Consider the following 22,119-nt stretch of genomic DNA (forward strand, 5'->3'; position numbering starts at 1 on the left):
CATTGCTCAAACCTTAGGATCACCAAAATCAACAGTTTGGAACATTATTAAGGAGTGAGTGTACGGTTGAGCTCAGTTACCACAAAGGGATTGGTATTCTAAGGAAGACCTCCACTGCTTAAGACAGATGAATTCTTATCATAATGAAGTAAAATCCCCAAATGTATGTCTGACTGATCTGAAACACTCTTCAGGAGGGAGGTATAGATGTGTTAATGCCCACTGTCCACAGAAAATTTCATGAACAGAAAGGCAGAGGGTACCCTGCAAGATGCCACCTACTAGTTAACCACAGAAACAGGATGGCCAGATTATAGTTTGCCAAGAAGTATTTAAAAAAGCCTGCAGAATTCTCAATAAAGGTGGAGTGGACAGATGAAACCGAGATTAGCCTGTATCAGAGTGATGTCAGCCGCCAGACCACTGCTTCGTATGAAATATGCTTTATCGGTAGACCAAAGCAGCAAACTGGAAGTATCAAGGAACTGCCCAAGATCCAAAGTATACCACCTCATAGGTGAAGCATGCTGGGAGTGTTATGGCCTGGGCATGTATGGCTGCCATACGTACTGGTGCATTTATTTATCTCCAGTGATGTGATTGCTGATGGCAGTAGCAAAATGAATTCTCAGGTGCATAGAAATATCTTATTTGCTCAAGCAAATGCCTCCAAACTCATCAGACGGCACTTCATCCTATGGCAAGACAATGATCCCAAACATACTGCTGAAGCAGAAAGGAGTCTTAAAAGCTAAAAATGGGAAAATTCTTGAATGGCCAAGTCAGCCATCCGATCTAAATCTAATTGAGCATGCCTTCCATATGCTGAAGAGAAAACTCAAGAGGACAAGCCCCCGAAATAAGCTGGAGTTGAAGATGGCTGCAATAGAGGCCTGGCATCACCAGAGAAAATGCTCAGCACCTGGTGATGTCTATGAATGATAGACTTCAAGCATCCATTGCATTGCAAGGGATATGCAAAAAAAAGTGTCAACATAACTAATATTAAAAACCATTGCTATGTCCCAAACATTATGGTGTCCTGAAATGAGGGGGCCATGTATAAAAAATGCTGTAATTTCTACATGGTCAAACCAAAATGTATACAAATAAACATGAATAAAATCTGGAATTACAAATTTAAAACGTGGACACAGGGCAAATAATGGAAAAAAAAAGTGTCTTTGTCCCAGACACTATGGAGGGTACTGAGGTCACTGGCAACAATAAGTTTAACTTAGTTAACAATAAGTCTAAGTTTCTGTTTCAATGATGGGTCTATGTTATGAATATAACAATAAATCAAATTTCCTATTGCAGCAAAAGGTGCACATAATAACATAATTAATAATATTCTTGAAACTTAAGTATCGTCACTGCTATATTTCATGGCTCTATTCTTGGGTCTGTCTTCGGTATCCTGTTACCCCATTAGCACAATCCACATCCCTCTTTACTGGTGAAAGCCCTCACCATTCTTTCCCCTAACAACCAATGAAGCCAATTTTTTCTCCATTGGGTTAGTTCATCTTGGATCCATAACTATTAACGGAGCAGAAACAGGCCATGTTAGCCTTTCGAGTCCGCACCGGTTCACTGATTTTGTGCGCCCTCTTCAGGCATTGGTCCCGGTAGATCTTCATTCCCATACAATCTAACCTTGTAGAGGAGCCAAAAATATGGAACCTTATCAACTGCCTTGCTGAAATCCATGCAGACACATCGACAACTCTGCCCTCATCAAACTCTTTGGTCACATCTTTTTGGAGACCAGACTTCCCATTTACAAAACCACGATGACTACCCCTGATCAGCCCAATCCACTTCTATTTAAGGTTCTGCGGGAAATAACCTGGGAATTTCAGGGAGCTTAACACCTGTGGTTGGTACGTTACTAGAGAGTATTCTGAGGGAGAAGATGTACAGGCACATTTGCCACCATTCAGTCTCTGGCACCTCACCTGTACTAAATGATGACTCAAACCTCATCCAGGACAACTGCATTTTCCTCTCTAGATTACCACAGTGATATTACTTTTAGGCAAAACATTATGAGAACCAAACTTTTTTATGGATTAAGAAAATAAAATTGTTTTACCCTGTTTTTATTTCAGAAGTTGAAAAATATGCCCATTCAACAATAAGCTTGCCTTCACTTGCTCATTGCCACAGTTGAAATTAATCTTTTGGTTTTTGAAATGAAAATATAGCATTGTATCAGGATCTGGTGTCAGCAGGCAAATAGTTCTTTCTGCTGACTTTAGGATTAAGAATCAATCACCTAATCCTGTATTTCAAAGTTGGTCTAATCATCAATGAACATCCTTGTATGTACAAGATCTTGTACAACACAAGGTTTTAATGGCAGGGTAGTAGGGGGTGCGTTTGCAGGATTGAAATGTCAAAGCATGACAGCTGCTAAGTTCCTTGCTTAGCAGAAACTATCAAAACTATTAAAGGCCAGATAATTTTAAAGTTAATAAAATATTTAACCAAACTCAACTGTTTTAATAAAAGCAGTAGATTCACAGATGTTACATTCTCTAAAGTTTGGTTTTATCCTTTGCATCTGTTCCTCACCATTTAAATCAGTGGAGTTGTTGTGGTTCAACAACAGATAAGAAAATTGCCAGCAAGTTCAGGGCTTTGTTCATCAAAGAGTCCAGAAAATCATGGTTATTTCTCAACAAGATGTTCTCATACATGTTCTCAAATCATTCAGCTGAAACTTGTACACAGATCTAATTTTTTTCTTTATTGATGTCGATTCAAAAAAAACTATACAGCACGCACAGAGATTTTGACAAACATTTTTCATTTGAAGCTAAACAATCAAGTGAATGTGTTGAATCATTTTTAACAATCAAAGTTTGAAATTGTCTGTGCATAACCTTTCACTTTGTCTTTGTTGCACATGTACAATATTTTGTTTCAGAAAGTGTTTGAGAGCAAAGTTCTTTCATGCTCTGAAAATGGATTGCCAAGTATTAGGTTTCTGTGAGCGACTTGCAGAGCATAGAAAATGTAAGAGAATACTTACGAAGGAAATTAGGAAGGCAAAAAGATGACGTGAAAGTGCTTTGGCAGATAATGTGAAGGAAAATCCAAAGGGTTTCTACAAGAATATAAAAAGTACAAGGATAGTAAGGAACAAAATTGAACCCCTAGAAAATCAGAATGGTCAACTAGATGTGGAGCCTCGCAAAATGGGGACGATCTTACACAATTTTTTTTACATCGGTATTTACGCAGGAAACTGGCATAGTGAATAAGGATGCAAGGGAAACAAATAGAAGTGTCATGGAGCTTATGGAGTTTAAGGGGAAGTGGGTGTCTGCTGCCTTCCAACAGATAAAGGTAGATAAATCCCCTCAACCAGGTATGATATTCTCCCACACCTTGAGGGAGACAAGTGCTGAAATTGAAGGGCCCCTGGGGGATTTATTCAAAATGTCCTTGGTCATGGGGGAGGTGCCAGAGGATTGAAGAGTAGCTCATGTCCCACTGTTTAAGAAGGGCTCCAAAAACCAATTATAGGCCAGTGAGCCTGAATTCAATAGTATGTAAATAATTTGAAGAACTTCTGAGAGGTAGGTTATATAGATATTTGGACCGTCATCAGCTGATTAAGGACAGTCAGCATGGATTTATCTGTGGTAGGTAGTGTTTAACAAATCCTGTAGAGTTTTTTGAGGAAGTTACCAGGAAGGTTGATGAGGGAAAGGCTGTGGGCATTGTTTATATGGACTTTAGTAAGGCCTTTGACAAGGTTCCACATGAGAAATTGGTTCAGAAGGTTAGGACACTAGGTATCCATGGAGAGGTTGCAAACTGGATTCGAAATTGGCCTGGTGGAAGAAAACAGAGAGTGGTGGTAGATGGTTGCTTCTCAGGCTGGAGGTTTGTGTCGAGTTGTGTGCCTCAGGGATCTGTGTTGGGATCATTATTGTTTGCTGATGACACAAGGATAGGAGGCATCATGGACTTTGAGAAAGATTTTCAAAGCTTGCAAAGGGATCTGGACCAGCTGGGAAATTGGGCCAGTTAAAGGCTGATGGAATTTAATGCAGATAAGTGTGAGGTATTGGCCTTTGGAAGAGTGAATCAGGATAGAACGTATACAGTAAATGGTTGGCCATTGAGTAGTGCAGAGGAGCAAAGAGATCTGAGAATAAATGTACGTTATTTCCCTGAAGATGGCATCACATGTGGACAGGGTTGTAAACCATGCTTTTGGCATCTTAGCCTTTATAAATCAAACTATTGAGTATAGAAGTTGGGATGTTATAGTGAAATTATGTAGCTAGTTTTATTGGTCAGCACAGATTGGAAGGCTGAATGGCCTGTTTTTCTCTGCTGCAACGTTCTATGGTGTGCTATGTCAGTTAATTGCAATGCAAAATAGAACATGATCGGTTACTTAAGAGTGTGGATGAACAGAGGGACCTTGGGGTTCAAATCCATACATCCCTCAAGGTCGCCTCACAGGTTGATAGGATAGTCAAGAAGGCCTATGGGATGCTGGGCTTCATTAATGAGAGATTGAGTTCAGGAGTAGGGAGGTGATGTTGCAATTCTAAAAAAATCTCTGTTAAGACCACATTTAGAGTATTGTGTCCAGTTTTGGTCACCTCATTATGGGAAGGATGTGGAAGCTATGGAGAGGTTGCAGAGGAGATTTACCTGGATTCAGAAATAAGTCTTATGAGGGAAGATTAGCCTTAGAGCGTAGAAGGATGAGAGGAAGCTTAATAGAGGTCGACAAGATTATGAGAGGCATAAATCGGCTGGCAGCCAACACTTGTTTCTCAGGGCAGGAGCCGACAAACACCAGAGGACAAAGGTACAAAGTGAAAGGAGGGAAGTTTAGGGGTATGTTTTTTTACACAGAGAGTTGTAGGTGCCTGGAATGCCTCGCCAGAGATGATGATGGAGGCTGCAACATTAGGGGTATTCTTGGACAGGCTCAAGGATGAAAGAAAAATAGAGGGTTATGGGGTAGGGAGGGTTTAGTACTTTTTAGAAAGGAATATATGTGTCGGCATAATATCGAGGGCCGAAGGTCCTGTACTGTACTGTGCAGTATTTTTTTTTGTTCAATGTTCTAGCTTCTGTGCAGGTGAAGCGCTACTGCATGGATCAGCTTGATTATGCCCAATGATGTCCATTGACATGCATCGCACACACAGATCTGTGTAATTTGCAGTCAGGTCACTGGCAGAACAACTCTTTTACCATGTCTGAAAGCTGCTTCAGCTTGATTTAAATGAGTCAAATTGGAACATTCTTTTTTAAGGTAAGGTATCGGTACATAAGCTGTCTTACCTTTGGCTCCCATTATCTTCCTTGAAACAAAGCAAATTCTCTCTTCTCCCTTCCCCCTTAACTGCACATTCCCTGAAAGTTACTACAAGACTTGCACCACCAGGTTCAGGAACACCTGCTATCCCTCCACTATCAGATTCCTGAACAACAAACTCAATCAGGGGCCCATTTAAGGACATTTACTTATAACCATATAACAATTACAGAACGGAAACAGGCCGTCTCGGCCCCTCTAGTCCGCACCGATTTAAGTGATCTCCTCTAGTCCCACCTATCCGCTCCCTATCCATAACCCTCCAATCTCCTCACATCCATGCACTTATCCAACCTTCTCTTAAATGACAAAATTGACCCTGCTGCAGCCACCTCTTCCAGAAGGTTATTTCACTCAGCCACCCTCTCATGTTACTTCTAAACTTTCTCCCCCTAACCCTGAACTTATGATCCCTCATTCCAATCTCACCTACCCTATTCATATCTACTTTATCTATCCCCCTCATAATTTTAAATACCTCTATCAAATCCCCCCCTCAACCTTCTACGCTCCAATGAATAAAGACCCAATCTACTCAATCTTTTTTTGTATTCTAGATACTGCAATCCAGGCAACATTTTAGTAAATCTTCTCTGTACCCTCTCTATCTTTGATATCCTTCCTATAATTTGGGGACCAGAACTGCACAGAGTATTCCAAATTTGGTCTCACCAATGCCTTGAACAGTCTCAACATCACCTCCCAGCTCCTATATTTGATTTATAAAGCCTTCTTTAGCACTCTATCTACATAATCAGTTTATTTCCATTTCTTTATTTCTTTACAAGTGTATGTGGAGTTAAAAAAAATTTTCACTACTAATAAGTGGTAATTCTCCCTCACCCACAGGAAAAAGAATCTCAGGGATGTATGTGATATTATGTAGCTACCCCAACAATAAATCTGAAATCTCTGGCCTGATGCCCTACCATCTCTCCTACTGATACTTTTATTTCCTGTTTAATTTTCAATGCTCAACTTCTCTCCCACTCTTACACTTTCAGCTGATGTAATATTCCTCGAGCAATGTTCAGCAGACCTTGGGATGCCTCGTGTAATTAGAGAGTTGGTTTTCCCACAGAACATATGTACAGGATGCCAGTTAAACATTGTCCCACCCAAAAACCAATTGAATTATTGGAAATGTATTGGTTTCCGGTTCACCCAAAAGAAACAATAGATAGAATTTTGCAGAATGGAAGCCATTAGTGGAGGTAGAGGGAATGATGTGCTATCGACATTAGTTTTACTAAAGAGGACTTTGTCAAAACTATGATTAGGGCTGCAGTAAGGGATGAATAAATGAACTAGGTCTCTGAAGGCTGAAAGTGCCATGTCACCCAGTCTAGGTGGAATAGATTTTAGTTTGTTAAGAGAAATGGGGAGAAAAGTTTCAAAGGTGCTAGTAATATACTAATTTTCTTCTTTTATCAGATAGATAGAGCAGTAAACCCACTATCAGTTTGAGGTGAGCATGGATAGACTGCAGAAAAAATGGGCTGAGGAGATTTGATAAAGGTGTGTGAAACGAGTAAGAAATAATGTTTCCAATGGCTTAGCTTTGATGGGATAAGGGTGCAGATTTATGATTAGGAGAACAATGACGTGTGACACAATGGCATTTTGTTTTCTGCAACGTAAGGTTAGGATATAGAAAATGCTGATTGATACGGTAATTGATGATAGAGACCGTGGTTTTCTGCAAAATGGTATCAAATGAAAAGAGAAAAAAATGTAAGAAATGTGTGAATCTGGGACGAAAGTGATGACCACAGAAGAGCTCTTGCAGGTCCAAGAGGATTAATGGCCTCCTTTGTCATTTCCATGGTGTTCCAGTCAGAGAACTGCAGCATCAAAGTAGGTCATAACAGTAAAGTTCTAAAACCAACAGAGATAGTTTCATAATAATGCAATTTCCTTATTAGAATCCAATACAGAAGCAGAAGCATTAATGGCCAACCATTTCAAACCCACGCTGACTTGACTGTCCATGGCCTCATGTTCTGTCAAACCAAGGCCGCCCGTAAAATGGAGGAGCAGCAGCACCTAATATTCCATCTGGACACTCTCCAGCCAGATGGCATTAACATCGACTTATCTGGCTTCTGCTAGCCCACTCTCCATTTTTCCTTATCCCTCCAGCTCTTTCCTCCAGCTCTTCACCTCTTACCCTCTCCATTCACAGAGCCATCCTCTCCTCCCCCTGCTTGATGTTGTGCCCTCTCTCCCTAATCCACCTATTACCTCCTGTGTGTGGAACCGTGCTCCTCCCCCGCCAACCATTTTATCTTGATGAAGGGCTCAAGCCCAAAACATGTTATGTATCTTTATCTTTCCTACATCTTTGAACTGCTGAGTATCCCCCAACATTGTTGTTTTACTTTTAGCATTAGATCTGTTGAGGGATGTCCCAGTGAGAAGCAGCTGTTGTTTTTGTATTTTTACTTTCTTTGCCACTGGAGAACAGTATGAAGCAATGGAAAGATTAACATTCTGGCAGGTTTAGAAATGAACTTTTTTGTGTGCAAGAAGTGGGAAAATTTCAAAGGCTTCCACAACCCTTGTAGTAAGGTGAGGATCTCTCGTAATCACCAAATACAAAACTCCTTCAGGACTTAAACAAAAAAAATCATTCTCAAGTTTAATCACTTGTCTTTGGGATTGTATGATTCTCATAGAGATGAGATTGCAACCACTCTGCTAAATTAATTGCTCCACAGGGTGAGAACGGGTAAATAATATGGGTTGGAGTATTTTAATTTGACTTAGTACAGAACAGTTATGGCAACCAAATCATGGCATATGTACAACATAGCAACAGTGTCTGTGAAATCAAGGAGAATAATTAGAAATAGAAGGCCACTTCACGCCAGGCCTCCGCCTGAAGGCCGGCTACAAGCACGGAGGGAAAACTTAAAACTTATCTTTCATGGAAGCAGCCCTAAAAGACTGCTCCTGCGTTGCATTCATATTGAGCGGAGCCACATAGCGCCCTCCGGATCTGATGGAGGCGGGTGACATTAGAGCCACCCGTCATAAATATGCGGCGATGACCGTCTTCCCTACCCATAATCCCCCACGCAACTGGAACCACTCTATGTTTCCCAGAACAGTTCCAGCTGCATGGGGAATTATGGGTAGGGAAGACAGCCATTGCTCTGCTGCATTTTGAGCCACAGAGAGTGGCCCTGAAGGGTGAAGTGGCCCCGGTGAGGCTGTCTCAGCCCATACTGGCCTCTCCCGACGGCCCCCACTGCCAATGGCTCCCGCTGCCTGATGGCCCCGCTGCCCTGATGCTCTAGCTGGACCCCATTGCCTGACAGCTCCCATCCACTGCTCCTGCTTTGAGGGGGTCATGGAGGGAGAGGGGTGAGTGGGGAGATGGGTCACGTCCCTAACCATCTGCTTGCAGCGGCTGTACATTCAAGCCAGGTGGTGGAGCAGAGCGCTCAGCCGACTATCCTTCCCTGAGAAGGGTTGGATTCAGTGCCTCAGAGTGGTCACAGCACACTCAGAAAGGTAAGTCTCTAGACATAAGGGTGGAGAACCTCCACCTTTACAGTTGGGCATTTGCTTTGCTTGAAAGGGCCTATAGAAAAATAGGTCTGGAAGGTGGCATTTGAACTTTTGTAGATTAGTTGAATATTTATCCATTATTAGGGGCCTAAGTTTTGTGCAGACAACACATCAGATGAATGTAGGAGCATTCAAAGGCATAGAGTTGAGTAGCATAGAAATTGCTCCTTTGGTCTGCCTCACCTCTGCTGACTATCATGCCGACATTAATTATGTATCTATCCCTCTATGCCCTGCTCATTCAAGCTTCTTAAATGTCTCCTCTAGAGATCATCCTAATCAGTCCTTGACTTTTCAAATCCTGTTCCTCAGAATCCCTTCCATGACTTTTTCACCAGCCATGTAAGATTCGTTGACCTATTTCCTGTCTTATCTCTACTGAACTTCTTAAATACAGGCTCAACGTTCACAATCCCTCATTTTTTTAGTACCTTTTGTAGCTAAAGATACAAAATCTCTGCAAAATCCTTTCTTGCTTCCCTTAGCATCTGGAATTTGGCTAGTTCTGCCTGGGACTTGTCCACCTTTATGCACCTCAAGACCTCCAACACCTCCTCCTTTGTCTTTCTTTGGCTTGGCTTCGCGGACGAAGATTTATGGAGGGGGTAAAAAGTCCACGTCAGCTGCAGGCTCGTTTGTGGCTGACAAGTCCGATGCGGGACAGGCAGACACGATTGCAGCGGTTGCAGGGGAAAATTGGTGGGTTGGGGTTGGGTGTTGGGTTTTTCCTCCTTTGCCTTTTGTCAGTGAGGTAGGCTCTGCGGTCTTCTTCAAAGGAGGTTGCTGCCCGCCAAACTGTGAGGCGCCAAGATGCACGGTTTGAGGCGATATCAGCCCACTGGCGGTGGTCAATGTGGCAGGCACCAAGAGATTTCTTTAGGCAGTCCTTGTACCTTTTCTTTGGTGCACCTCTGTCACGGTGGCCAGTGGAGAGCTCGCCATATAACACGATCTTGGGAAGGCGATGGTCCTCCATTCTGGAGACGTGACCCACCCAGCGCAGCTGGATCTTCAGCAGCGTGGACTCGATGCTGTCGACCTCTGCCATCTCGAGTACTTCGACGTTAGGGATGTAAGCGCTCCAATGGATGTTGAGGATGGAGCGGAGACAACGCTGGTGGAAGCGTTCTAGGAGCCGTAGGTGGTGCCGGTAGAGGACCCATGATTCGGAGCCGAACAGGAGTGTGGGTATGACAACGGCTCTGTATACGCTTATCTTTGTGAGGTTTTTCAGTTGGTTGTTTTTCCAGACTCTTTTGTGTAGTCTTCCAAAGGCGCTATTTGCCTTGGCGAGTCTGTTGTCTATCTCATTGTCGATCCTTGCATCTGATGAAATGGTGCAGCCGAGATAGGTAAACTGGTTGACCATTTTGAGTTTTGTGTGCCCGATGGAGATGTGGGGGGGCTGGTAATCATGGTGGGGAGCTGGCTGATGGAGGACCTCAGTTTTCTTCAGGCTGACTTCCAGGCCAAACATTTTGGCAGTTTCCGCAAAGCAGGACGTCAAGCGCTGAAGAGCTGGCTCTGAATGGGCAACTAAAGCGGCATCATCTGCAAAGAGTAGTTCACGCACAAGTTTCTCTTGTGTCTTGGTGTGAGCTTGCAGGCGCCTCACAGTGCGGCTTTCGCGCAAACAGAGGAACTACTGACATGGTCTTTGCCCTCAGACAGCTCCAAGAAAAATGCAGAGAACAAAACAAAGGACTCTACATCACCTTTGTTGACCTCACCAAAGCCTTCGACACCGTGAGCAGGAAAGGGCTTTGGCAAATACTAGAGCGCATCGGATGTCCCCCAAAGTTCCTCAACATGATTATCCAACTGCACGAAAACCAACAAGGTCGGGTCAGATACAGCAATGAGCTCTCTGTACCCTTCTCCATTAACAATGGCGTGAAGCAAGGCTGTGTTCTGGCACCAACCCTCTTTTCAATCTTCTTCAGCATGATGCTGAACCAAGCCATGAAAGACCCCAACAATGAAGACGCTGTTTACATCCGGTACCGCACGGATGGCAGTCTCTTCAATCTGAGGCGCCTGCAAGCTCCTCCTTTGTAATCTTCTAGCATATCACTGTTTCCTTACCTGAACTCACTGACATAATAAAGGAGAGGAAATGAGAAGCTGTCAAATAAGAATAGGTGTATGAACCAAAGCACTATCCATGCCTTTAACTAGATGATGAGCCAAAGTAAGGTACGCATTATAAATGATATTATTTGCTCTCCTAAAGGAGTGAAACATGAAAGTCAGCATATGCTGCGATTGTAGTAAAAACACGAAAATGATGGAAGAACTTAACAAGTTTCGCAGTGTCCATAGGAGGTAAAGGCATATAATCAATTCTTTGGGCCTGAGCCCTTCTTCAATGTATGAGTTAAAAGCAAGCAGGTGCCTGAATAAAAAAGGCTGGAGTAGGAGAAAGAGCAGGGAGGAGGAGCACAGGCCAACAGACAAAAGGTGATAATTGGACATGGATAGGAGAGGAAAGGTGAGAATTGATCGGAGGAGGGATGGCTCTGTGAATGGTGAGTTGAAGGAAAGGGAAAGAGAGAGACGAGCTGGAGGGAAGGAGAATGAGGAAAAGGGAAAGAGAGAGAGTTGAGATATAGGGTTAGGAAGAGGGGAAAGTTGGATGGGGGCATTGTAAACTGGAGAAGTCAACATTGATGCCATCTAGTTGGAGGACACCCAACTGGAACTTGAGGCATTGGTCCTCCAATTAGTGGGCAGCCTCAGAATGACAGTGCATGACACCGTGAATAGACATGTCAGCATGTTAATGGGGTGGGGAATTGAAATGCTGCTGTAGCGGACAGAGTGAAGAGTTTTCCTCCAGCCTTTTAATAAAGTTCATTCATGTTTATATTGTGACCTAGGCCTCTCTTATGTCAATTCTTTGGCTGCTAGCTTCAGGATAACAGTTCTTGCATGACAGTTGCAACATTTTCCATCGTTGGCAAATGTTGGAGTCTTGCATTTCACACTTTAAACACTATAAACCCCCCCAAAAAAAAAATTGATTGCTGATATTGTCTTACAATGCTGGTGTGTGTGGAAAGATATTCAGATGGGCAGTAAAAAGGCCTGTCTGGTTGCCATTCCTTTCCACAATTTTGCAGGTGTGAGAAACCCAGCTCACTGATTAAATAATTTCTCTGAGTCAATCGGTGAAGTGATCTTTTATTCGACGTTCTTGCAAGAGTGGGCGTCCTTCAGGGAAGGCACACTCACTGATATTCAACAACCTTTTTTTATACATTTCTTTGTGTAAATAACCACCCCTTTGTTAATTTAATTGGTTAGTTAACTGAGTAATTGATATGTTAGTTTAACCTATCAAAAGCTGTTCTGCTCCTCGTCTTAAAGCCCGCCCTTGTTTACTTCTCCCATTCCCATGATTTTGGCGACCCCCAACTCTTATTTATTCTTATTTGGTACGATGCTTTGTCACATGTTCCCGTTCTTTTGCAGTTTTTAAAATATATCAAGTTGGCCTTGCCTGCAATCTCTTGCAGGAACTGACCTTCCTTTGTACTCTACAGACCCCCCTCACTTTCTTCTCTCACATCTCAGTACCACCACATCATTCATCCTCCCTTTCCTTTACCCCTATGATTCACCTTTTAGCTATCACTAGATCTCAAAGTTTATACATGCATTGATATGCTTCAATTATAGTAGGTGCTGTTCACATTCCAGAATCACCAGTACATACCAGAACCCAGGTCTCTTGTTCAAACATTGGTCCCATGCCCTTTAATGTTCGGATCTTGAAACGTTTCTGTGTTTTCCTATATAAATGAAGCTCTGCATGTACTCCCAAGATTCAGAAATAGTTTTCTAAATCAAGTAGTCTATGAATGCATAAAAGTGACTCAATTTCACATTTTATCAGAACTTATTCTTCCACATCAAAATTGCAATGGCTTCTCATCCCACCCTCATCTCCGCCCAACTAGAAGAAATAATATTTATTTATTAATGAAATTGGAATAAATCATTTTTGTAAGTTTGACAGATAAATTGCATTGTGATCCCAGCAAGCTCATATATAAAATATTATTGACATTAAGCAAACTAAGTAAATGAGGTTTGTTTGTACTTGTGGTTAGCCTTTTAAATTAAATAATTTGAAATGTTTCTAAATAGTTTCCAGTGAGTATGGACTGAGTTCAATATCATTACGAAGCAAATTGAAAATGTTAATGAGGGATTTGAGCTTCTGAAAGAAGATTAAATTTTGAATCATCTCGTAAAATGTAAGATATTGACTTGGGCAGCTGTTGAATCATTGATTAAGGCCCCAAAGGGAAATCTTCACCTGAAAGAAGGATGTGGCTACTACATGAAATAATATTGCATTTGTTGTGCAAGAAAAGTACAACAGCCTGAGCACTGGCCGCCGTGTTGTGACAAACCCATAAAACCCTGATATATGTTTCATACCTTAGTTGTGAGTGTCTTGAATGTTTTATGTAGTTGTGGTTAGTTAAGTGTTAAATGTTGAGGTGGGGGGTTGGGGAGGGAGGGGGACGAAAAGAGCTTGAACTCTGCAGAAAACATTGTATAAAACTGACCATTGTAAATTGTGGTCAATGCTGATACTGTTCACACTGACGCTGATAATGTTGATAACTGAGTTTAAATTTGGAGAAATCATAAATAAAATATTTTTAAAAAGTACCACTAGAGAGAGTTTAAACTGTTGTGGGTTGGGGAGGGGAAGGAAACCAAAGGGGTAGATCAGCAAGAAGAGAGAATGAGGAGATAGTAGGGGTTATGTCAGGCAGGATAAGTCTAATAGGAAGAACAGACGGGCAGGACCAAGTTAATGAACACGACAAGACTGAGAGTCTGATGTGTATTTATTTTAATATGAGGGGTATAACAATTGAGTTGGATTACTGATTCAGGAAAATGTCACAGCTGCATGCAGTGAGGCAGATCCCAGAAAGACTTCAGCCATCAAGACTTTTATGGCCCCAAAACAAAGAGGAGGTGAGACATTTTTTGGGGGTGGTGACTTACCTGTTCACCTCTCGTCTGTCGACTATGCCAGCACACCTCTCGTCTGTCGACTGTGCCAGCACCACTTGGGTCATTCCTTGAGCAGAAAAATGAGTGGATCTGGTTGCATGAGCAAGAAGAGTGCTTCCAGGTACTCAAAAAAAAAAGTCCTAACAGAAGAGCTCGTACTAAAATTTTATGATCTGGATAGCTGCACCAGGATCTTGGCTGATGCATCCTGACATAGGCTTGGAGCAGTAGTACTGCAGCAGCATGAGGACACATGGCAACCTGTGGCCTTTGCATCAAGGGCTTTAACAAGTGCAGATGCCATCTATGCACAGATAGAGAAAGAGCTTCTTGCCAGCACTTATGCATGCGGAAGGTTTCATCAATACATTTATGGACAAACTCTTGAAGTGGAGAAAGACCATAAAACACTGGTCTCAATTATGTCCAAACCACAGAATGACGGTCCTATGAGAGTACAGCGCATGTTGATAAGGGTGAAATATGGCAATAACCTACACACCAGGAAAATACATGTTTGCAGCTGATGTACTGTCTTGAGCAGTTGACAAGAAAGAAAAGAGCGACCAGAGATACAGGCCGATGTTGACATGATTATCACCTCACCTCCAGTATCCTGGGATAGAACAGAGCAGATCAGGAAAGCAACAGAGGCAGATGAAACAATGAAAGAACTCAAAGATACAATACAGAAAGGATGGCCAGCAGCTAAAAATGGCTGTCCAGTAGGTATTTAGGATTATTAGGCATGCAGAGAAGAACTGTCAAAGGGAACAGGTTTGTGATTCTAATGTTCCTGCGCAAGGAAATGCTTCAGAAGATACACGAAGGACATTTTGGAGAGGAAAAATGCAAACAGAGCTCAAGAGGTGATGTACTTGCCAAGAATGAACCAAGCCAAAAGCCGGAGCACTGCTTCATGTGAATTATGCCTTACCTATTGACCAAAGCAGCAAGCAGAATTGCTTACACCACACCCTGCACCAAACAGGCTGTACTTAAAAGTTGGACTAGATTTGTTTGACTGTAATATAGTAGTAACAGACTGTTTTTCCAATTGCCCAGAGGCAGCATCACTGCAGTTAAAATCCAGCAAAGCAATAATCAATTTCGTGAAAAATATGTTTTACGAGGCATGGAGTTCTTCGTGAAGTAGTATCAGACAATGGCCCATAATGTTCGAGCAGTGAATATGAGTCCTTTGCCAATACTTGGGGATTTCGACATGCAACTTCAAGCCCACATCACCCAAAGTCTAATGACCTAGCAGAGAGTTTTGTCAAGGTGGAGAAGAGACTCATGAAGAAATTGCATGATGGATGAGAGGATTTCCACAGAGGTGAATCGCTAATGATTCACAAAAATGCTGATGGGTCGACGCATACAGACCTACCTTCCAATGCATGAAAATCTGTTGACACCTAAAGGAGCACACAAGGTCAAACAGGCTAAAGTGGAAGAGAAAATAAAACTGCGAAAAGCCTCCCAGTCCTGAAGCTCAAAGTTCAAGTGCAAATCCGAGATCACAATTCTGGCACGTGATCCATACAAAGATATGTGCAAGGGGAAACAGATCCACATTCCTACCAGATCCAGATAGAGGTAGGGTCACCTCTGAGAAGGAACCGTGTGGATTTACAACCACAGGCTCCAACCCATGCCGTGTCCCGTCACCTGTCGGTACACAAAAGGGGGTAGCACATGTAGAAAAATAACATGGTTCAGAGTTCACAGAAAGACACATATTAAAGCATCAAATGCAAGCAATACTCCAGTGGAAACACATACCAGTCCAAAAAGGATTGTTAAACCACTTCAGAGACTGATTGAAAGCTCCTGAGAGTGGAAAGAGACTGACGACAGAATGTAGATTCTCTTTTTATTAGACATAATGTGTTTTTTAATTTTTTTTTTAAAGGGCAAAGATATGTTATGCATGTACAATAAAGAACTACATTTCCCAGAAGGCAATGCGCACAGCTGGCACGGGAGCAAGATAGAGACTACAACATAGTGTGTTGTTCAAGCAGCTTGAGAAATAAAGTTGTTCTAGTGCAGTGGTTCTCAACCTTTTCTTTTCCACTCACATCCCACTTTTAAGTATTCCCTATTCCATAGGTACTCTGTGATTAGTAAGGGATTGCTTAAGGTGGGATGTGGGTGGAAAGAAAAAGTTTGAAAACCACTGTTTTAATTGTTCCTCATTGACTCGTTATGTGCGGGGTTTCAGAACTCCAAAGGAAATGGACCAATGACAATTTTTCTCAAGCAAAATATTTCCTTAACAATTGGGTCTAGAGTCAACCTCCCCTTCCCTCTCACATACCATCTTAAGCAATCCTTTACTAATCACAGAGCACTGATGGCATAGGGATCACTTAAAGTGGGATGTGAAAAGAAAAAGGTTGAGAACTACTGTTTTAGTGTTAAACCCATGCAAGGTTGTTCTTCAAGGAACAAACATAACAGTGACAAGATAATTGGGTGGTTAAAAAAATATTATTTAGTTGTATGGTTGTTTAAAACAGCCATTCTCAATCTTTTTTTGGCTATGGCCCTCTTAAGATTCTGCTCAAATTTTATGGGTTTCCCTTCCCTGTGAAGCCATCGTTTAGCTGGTTTCCTCTGTACTTTTCTCCGACTGAGTACATAAAAGATATTTTATGATTTCAGTCCGTGCGCCCCCCGCCCCCTTAAATGTGCTGTGGGCCCCAGGGGGCCATATGGCTGGCTGTGAATGGCTGGCTTAGAATATTAAAAGCTGTGGTTCAGTGTCAGCTGGAATATTGTGAATAAAGCAGGAGGCTACATTTAGATGTCGAGTCCACGCTGCTGAAGATCCAGCTGCGCTGGGTGGGTCACGTCTCCAGAATGGAGGACCATCGCTCTTCCCAAGATCGTGTTATATGGCGAGCTCTCCACTGGCCACCGTGACAGAGGTGCACCAAAGAAAAGGTACAAGGACTGCCTAAAGAAATCTCTTGGTGCCTGCCACATTGACCACTGCCAGTGGGCTGATATCGCCTCAAACCGTGCATCTTGGCGCCTCACAGTTTGGCGGGCAGCAACCTCCTTTGAAGAAGACCGCAGAGCCCACCTCACTGACAAAAGGCAAAGGAGGAAAAACCCAACACCCAACCCCAACCAACCAATTTTCCCCTGCAGCCGCTGCAACCGTGTCTGCCTGTCCCGCATCGGACTTGTCAGCCACAAACGAGCCTGCAGCAGACGTTGACTTTTACCCCCTCCATAAATCTTCGTCCGCGAAGCCAAGCCAAAGAACATTTAGATGTAAAAATCTTGGAAAGTAGTGGAGAGGGTTTACCAGGATTTTACAAGGATAATGACAGATCATAGAAGGGTATTCCTTTTGACACTGTGACAACCAAAGGATAGGTTTTTTTTTTACACTGAATTGAGAAGAAAATTGCATGAGAATGGAAAAAGTAGTGGAAGCTGAATTATTTCTGGGACCAAAAAGAAAACTTGTTAGGGATTTGATTTTTGAATGAGGATAGATAGTGAATGCGTGACAAAGAATCGTCTGCCTTTTAAGTTTCAGTGATTGTGCAAATTCCTTTGATTTCTGAAACTTCAGAGGCAATTAATAAATTGTAAACATCCATTGTAAGATCATTTTGTCAGTTTCAATGCACGCTGCGGTAAATCAAAATGTTTTGAAAGTCCATTTCCTTTTTCAAATCTTTTTTTTGTTTCTAAAGAAAATTTTGGAAATAATATGCTCATTAACCTTTTCCCTATTTTATACAGGTATTATCATAAGGAGGAAACCCAAACAAGAATTAAAACTTGTGGCCATGGTAACGCTTGTCCAAACAATTACTGATCACATCGATGATGTGAACTGCTGTGCCTTCTCTTCCACTTATCTGGCTTCCTGTTCATTGGACAAAACAATTCGTCTTTATTTATTGAAAGATTTCTCAGAGCTTCCTTTCTCACCATTAAAAGGCCATAGTTATGGTGTACATTCTTGTTGCTTTAGTTCTTGTGGGAAATTTTTAGCTTCAAGTTCAACTGATGGAACGACTATGTTATGGAATCCCCAGACTGGAGAAAAATTGGCAGTGTTGAGACAGCCTAGTGAAAGTCCTGTTCGGGTTTGCAGATTCTCCCCTGATACCGAGTATTTGGTATCTGGAGCAGCTGATGGGACCGTGGCTTTATGGGATGTTCGCTGGAAGAAACTACGCAGGTTGGTTAGATAAAGGGCACACATTATTCACCACAAATGTTTGCATGCCTTTTCTTGGATTTGATCATTTTGATAGTATTGTAAATAATTCCAATGTTTGCACTTACTGATAACTTAAACCAACTGAAAATGGGGATCATGAGAGTGAACTAAAAAGAAAGTAGAAGTAGATGTTGACTCTTGTGGCCTTTTGGCTGGCCTTTTAGCACGGCTGGTTTTTCTATTTCTAACATGACCCAATTTTTCAAAGTAAAATCTAACTGCAGCCACTCTTTCCATGATATTGACTTGCATTCAATTTTCCTTTTTATTAATTTTCATAACTACAATACAGAATGGGCCATTCAACCCATCGTCCCATTGCTGGTCAAAAAGACCTACTCTTCAAGATTCAATTTCTGGTCATGTAATAAAATCAGTGTCACATTACATGAAATTGCTTTTGTCTGCTCGAATCCAGAGAGAGTCACCATCAGCTGAAATTGCCTGAAGCGCCTCTTACAATCAGAGAAGCTAAAGAGAGTTCTCCCAGAGTCACCGAGTGTCCATGAATTCGCTCCAGCGCTCCCACAACCTTCACAGCCACGTAGTCCAGTCCAACTATCAGCAACCCGAGCTCCACATCTGAACCTCCGATATGATGAGGAACCCTCTCGCAATCCGGTTCCAGTACCGGATACCCCTTCAGCCAGTTTTGGGCCAATCTCCAGCAGCCCGCAGCCTCCGTGGGTTCCTTGTCTCGAGTCACCAGCAGTCCCTTCAGCCAAGAACCCCTCACTGGTCAGCTGACGTGGTCACTGTCCCTTGGGTCTCATATCTGCTGCTTCTTCTCAGATGGGGGTTGGTCTGCCCGTTTTCTGATGTCCTTTGCCAGTCCTCTGCTTTCCTGGAGTCAGGAATCCCTCATGGCTGTTCCTGATTACCATCTTTGGTGCAGACCCCGCGGTTGCGGTATTTTAAATAAAGCTACCATCGGCTCCTTTAATGTTCAAAGCCTGTAAGGAGCTGACGTCAGAGGGACTGGGCGTTTGGACCCCAGGAACTCCCTACTCTCTCTGTCCGTTTTACTCAACCACTCTTAACCTTTCAGCACCAGGTACATAGCTCATGGTGTTCCAAGTGATGAGGGTTTCTATTTATTCCACCCTTTCAGGCCTACCATCCTCTGGGGGGAAAAAAGCTTTCTCATTTCCTGTCTAATCCTTCTTACCTAATAGTTAGTTTATATGGACAGTATGTTTCATCTATTTAATCTAGCTGCATAATTTTGTATAAAGGAATTCCGTCTTCCCTCATTCTCTCGTTATCCATTTATTTTCTCTTTGCTCCAATTTTCTAGTCTTGATAACACATGCCTCTCCAATGAATTTGCATTTTTTTTTGTGTGACCAGAACCTCTATGTTATATGAAAGCAGAACTTAAATCTCCAACTGGAAGGATCATATCCATATACCCTTGGCATTTAGTGTTGCTAAAATACTGTTACCCTCGTCGAGAGTTACCATTCACCAAAAGCTATTGTGGATCACCAATATAAATGTAATTGCTATTACAGCTTACCTCCTGGTATTTGCCATCTACGAGGATAAGTCAAGAGTGTGATGCAATACTCTCTACCTTCCTGCATGAGAGTAGCTTCAACAACCTTCAAGGGGTTCAACATCCAGGCCAAAACAAGCTTTTTAATTTGTACAGTACTCCATTCACTCCCACCACCAGCAGTGTGATGGCAGAGCGCATTATCATCTTTCCACCTGACTTTAATATTTTGATAACACTTGACAAACAACGTCTGTATCAAAAAGGACAAGATACTCTTGGAAACATTACCATTTGTAGGTCTTCTCCAAGCATGATAATCTTGGAGTATATTGTTGTTCCTTAGTTGTTCTCTGAGTATAAATACTGAACCTTCACTTTGATTACGGGAGAATCATCCTGTGGTTGCAGCAGGTCAAGATGGCTTGCCTCCGCCATCTTCAGGGAAGGAGACGTGGACAATAAATGTTGGCCTTACTTTTGATGCCCACATTCCATAATTTTAAAGCTTCTTTGTGGTACCTCCTGCATATAATTTTCTCTCCCACCTGCAGATATGACATGTATTCCCATGACACTATTCATATACAGATGGCAATTTTGTTATCAGACTACACGATAACTTCCTCCAACAGGAGAAGCTGAAATATAAAATTAGAATTGGTGGACATACTTAATCTTTGTGGAGAGAGAAATATAGTTTGCACTTTTATCATTATTCATTATCTGCTTTAATAACATTGAACACAATAATGTGTCATTATGCCTTCTTAAATCTTGAGATTCCTATTCAGATTTTCAATGGTACGGCTCTTTTGGAGAGCTTTCACCTTTGGACACTGCGCTTATCTTCCACAATCATTTTTACTTGGCTGGTATTTTCATTTAATGTTGTTAACCTCCCTTGTGCTGCTCAGTGTTCACAATTTTTTATGTTTTCATTTTGAATAATTTCTATTTAAATCACTGGATGTAAAATAGGGTCAAATAAAATTACATGGTCTCCTTCAGTGATCCTGTGTTCTGTAACACACATGTTGCCTGTACCAGAGATCACCAACTGTCTGTGTAAAGCATGTGTGGGGTAGGATTCCAATCTAAAAACCTTGTTTCCTATTCTCCAAAATTTATTTGTAACATTTTGGTCTTGTTTCACGTCACCCAATTTACACGCCATTAACCTACACCTCTGGTACGTTTTTGAAGGGTGTGAGGAAACCGGAGCCCCTGGAGAAAACCCACAAGTACACGGGGAGAACATACAAACTCCTTACAGGCAGGAAGGGATTCGAACCCAGGTCAGGTCCAAATCACTGGTGCTGTCAAGGGGCTGTGCTAATCGCTACGTTAACCAGCTATTATTTTCCTGATCCTGTTAGACTTTACCTTGCAATGACCAAGTCTGAAACATGGGTTACCCTTTACCTCTGATTGATGCCACGAAACCTGCTGAGCATTTTTCTATTGCACTCAACCCCATCATCAGGCAGACTTTCTTAAACCCAACCTTTACCTTTATCTGTTTATTGATTTAGTTCTACTTGAGTATAAAATCAATACAAATAATGATCCTTTTGTACTAATTGTTTGGAAACGTGCAATTTGTGAGGAAGATCCCAAAATGAACTGTATATTAATTTCAGGACAAGCTCTGTTAAAGATGGATCAGTAATTGCCTGTGACTTTTCTCCTGGAGGTAACTATTTTGTCACTGGCTCAACCTCTGGTGAATTGACTGTTTGGGATTGTCAAATGAAGTGCCTTCTTAATGAGAAGACAGCACATGACTTGGGAGTTACTTGCTGTGTTTTTTCACCTCAGCCAATCAAAGGTATGTCTTTATATTGAAATATTCAGAAAATATTATTTCAGTTAGTAAATGTGCATTGAAAGTATTGGGAAATTAGAACTGTAGCTCACAATTTAGATTTATTTTGAAAAGAAGTATCAAAGAGGTACTAGTTTTCTAAAAGAAATGAAGGCTGAAACTTTTATTTCAAGTGAATGTGATGAATTATAGAAATTGAATAATGTGCCTATATTTTTTAAGAGTCTTAAGTGGTTACATTTAAAAAAAAATACATGATTTTTATTCTTTTAGTTTTCAAAATTGATTCAATTTACTGACAAAAATAGGGAGCTTAATGGCTGCAGCTACAATCACTTTTGTTGCTTTCTTGACGTACATAGGCCACAGCAGGTGTTAAAATTTCTTTCTATGATTTTTTGTAAGGTTATTTTGTCTGCATTGCCTAACTTTATTTTGCACTGCTAGGTGGTACGGATGATTATAGATTCCAGAGCTTTCTGATGGCTTCATGTGGTCAGGACAACAAAATCATTTTTTGGAATCTATCATGTTCAGGTATGTTGAACAAAATATTTCAA

At 41.7% G+C, this 22,119-nt stretch overlaps 1 protein-coding gene across 6 annotated transcripts in view; it reads left to right on the top strand.

Annotated features, from left to right (window-relative positions):
* The window catches only part of wdsub1 (WD repeat, sterile alpha motif and U-box domain containing 1), a 53,744-nt gene that overhangs the window by 17,451 nt on the left and 14,174 nt on the right, over positions 1 to 22,119 (top strand). For 3 of the 6 annotated variants that reach the window (XM_069935446.1, XM_069935449.1, XM_069935450.1), the window contains exons 2-4: positions 17,747 to 18,191; positions 21,375 to 21,562; positions 22,007 to 22,096. In XM_069935446.1, coding sequence (XP_069791547.1) covers positions 17,794 to 18,191; positions 21,375 to 21,562; positions 22,007 to 22,096 — 676 coding nt within the window. In that variant the 5' untranslated portion in view covers positions 17,747 to 17,793. The remainder of the gene's footprint in view (positions 1 to 17,746; positions 18,192 to 21,374; positions 21,563 to 22,006; positions 22,097 to 22,119) is intronic. The other 3 variants (XM_069935447.1, XM_069935451.1, XM_069935452.1) reach the window with 3 other exon arrangements.

Source organism: Narcine bancroftii, chromosome 4 (assembly GCF_036971445.1).
Source record: "Narcine bancroftii isolate sNarBan1 chromosome 4, sNarBan1.hap1, whole genome shotgun sequence".
Taxonomy (NCBI): Eukaryota; Metazoa; Chordata; class Chondrichthyes; order Torpediniformes; family Narcinidae; genus Narcine; species Narcine bancroftii.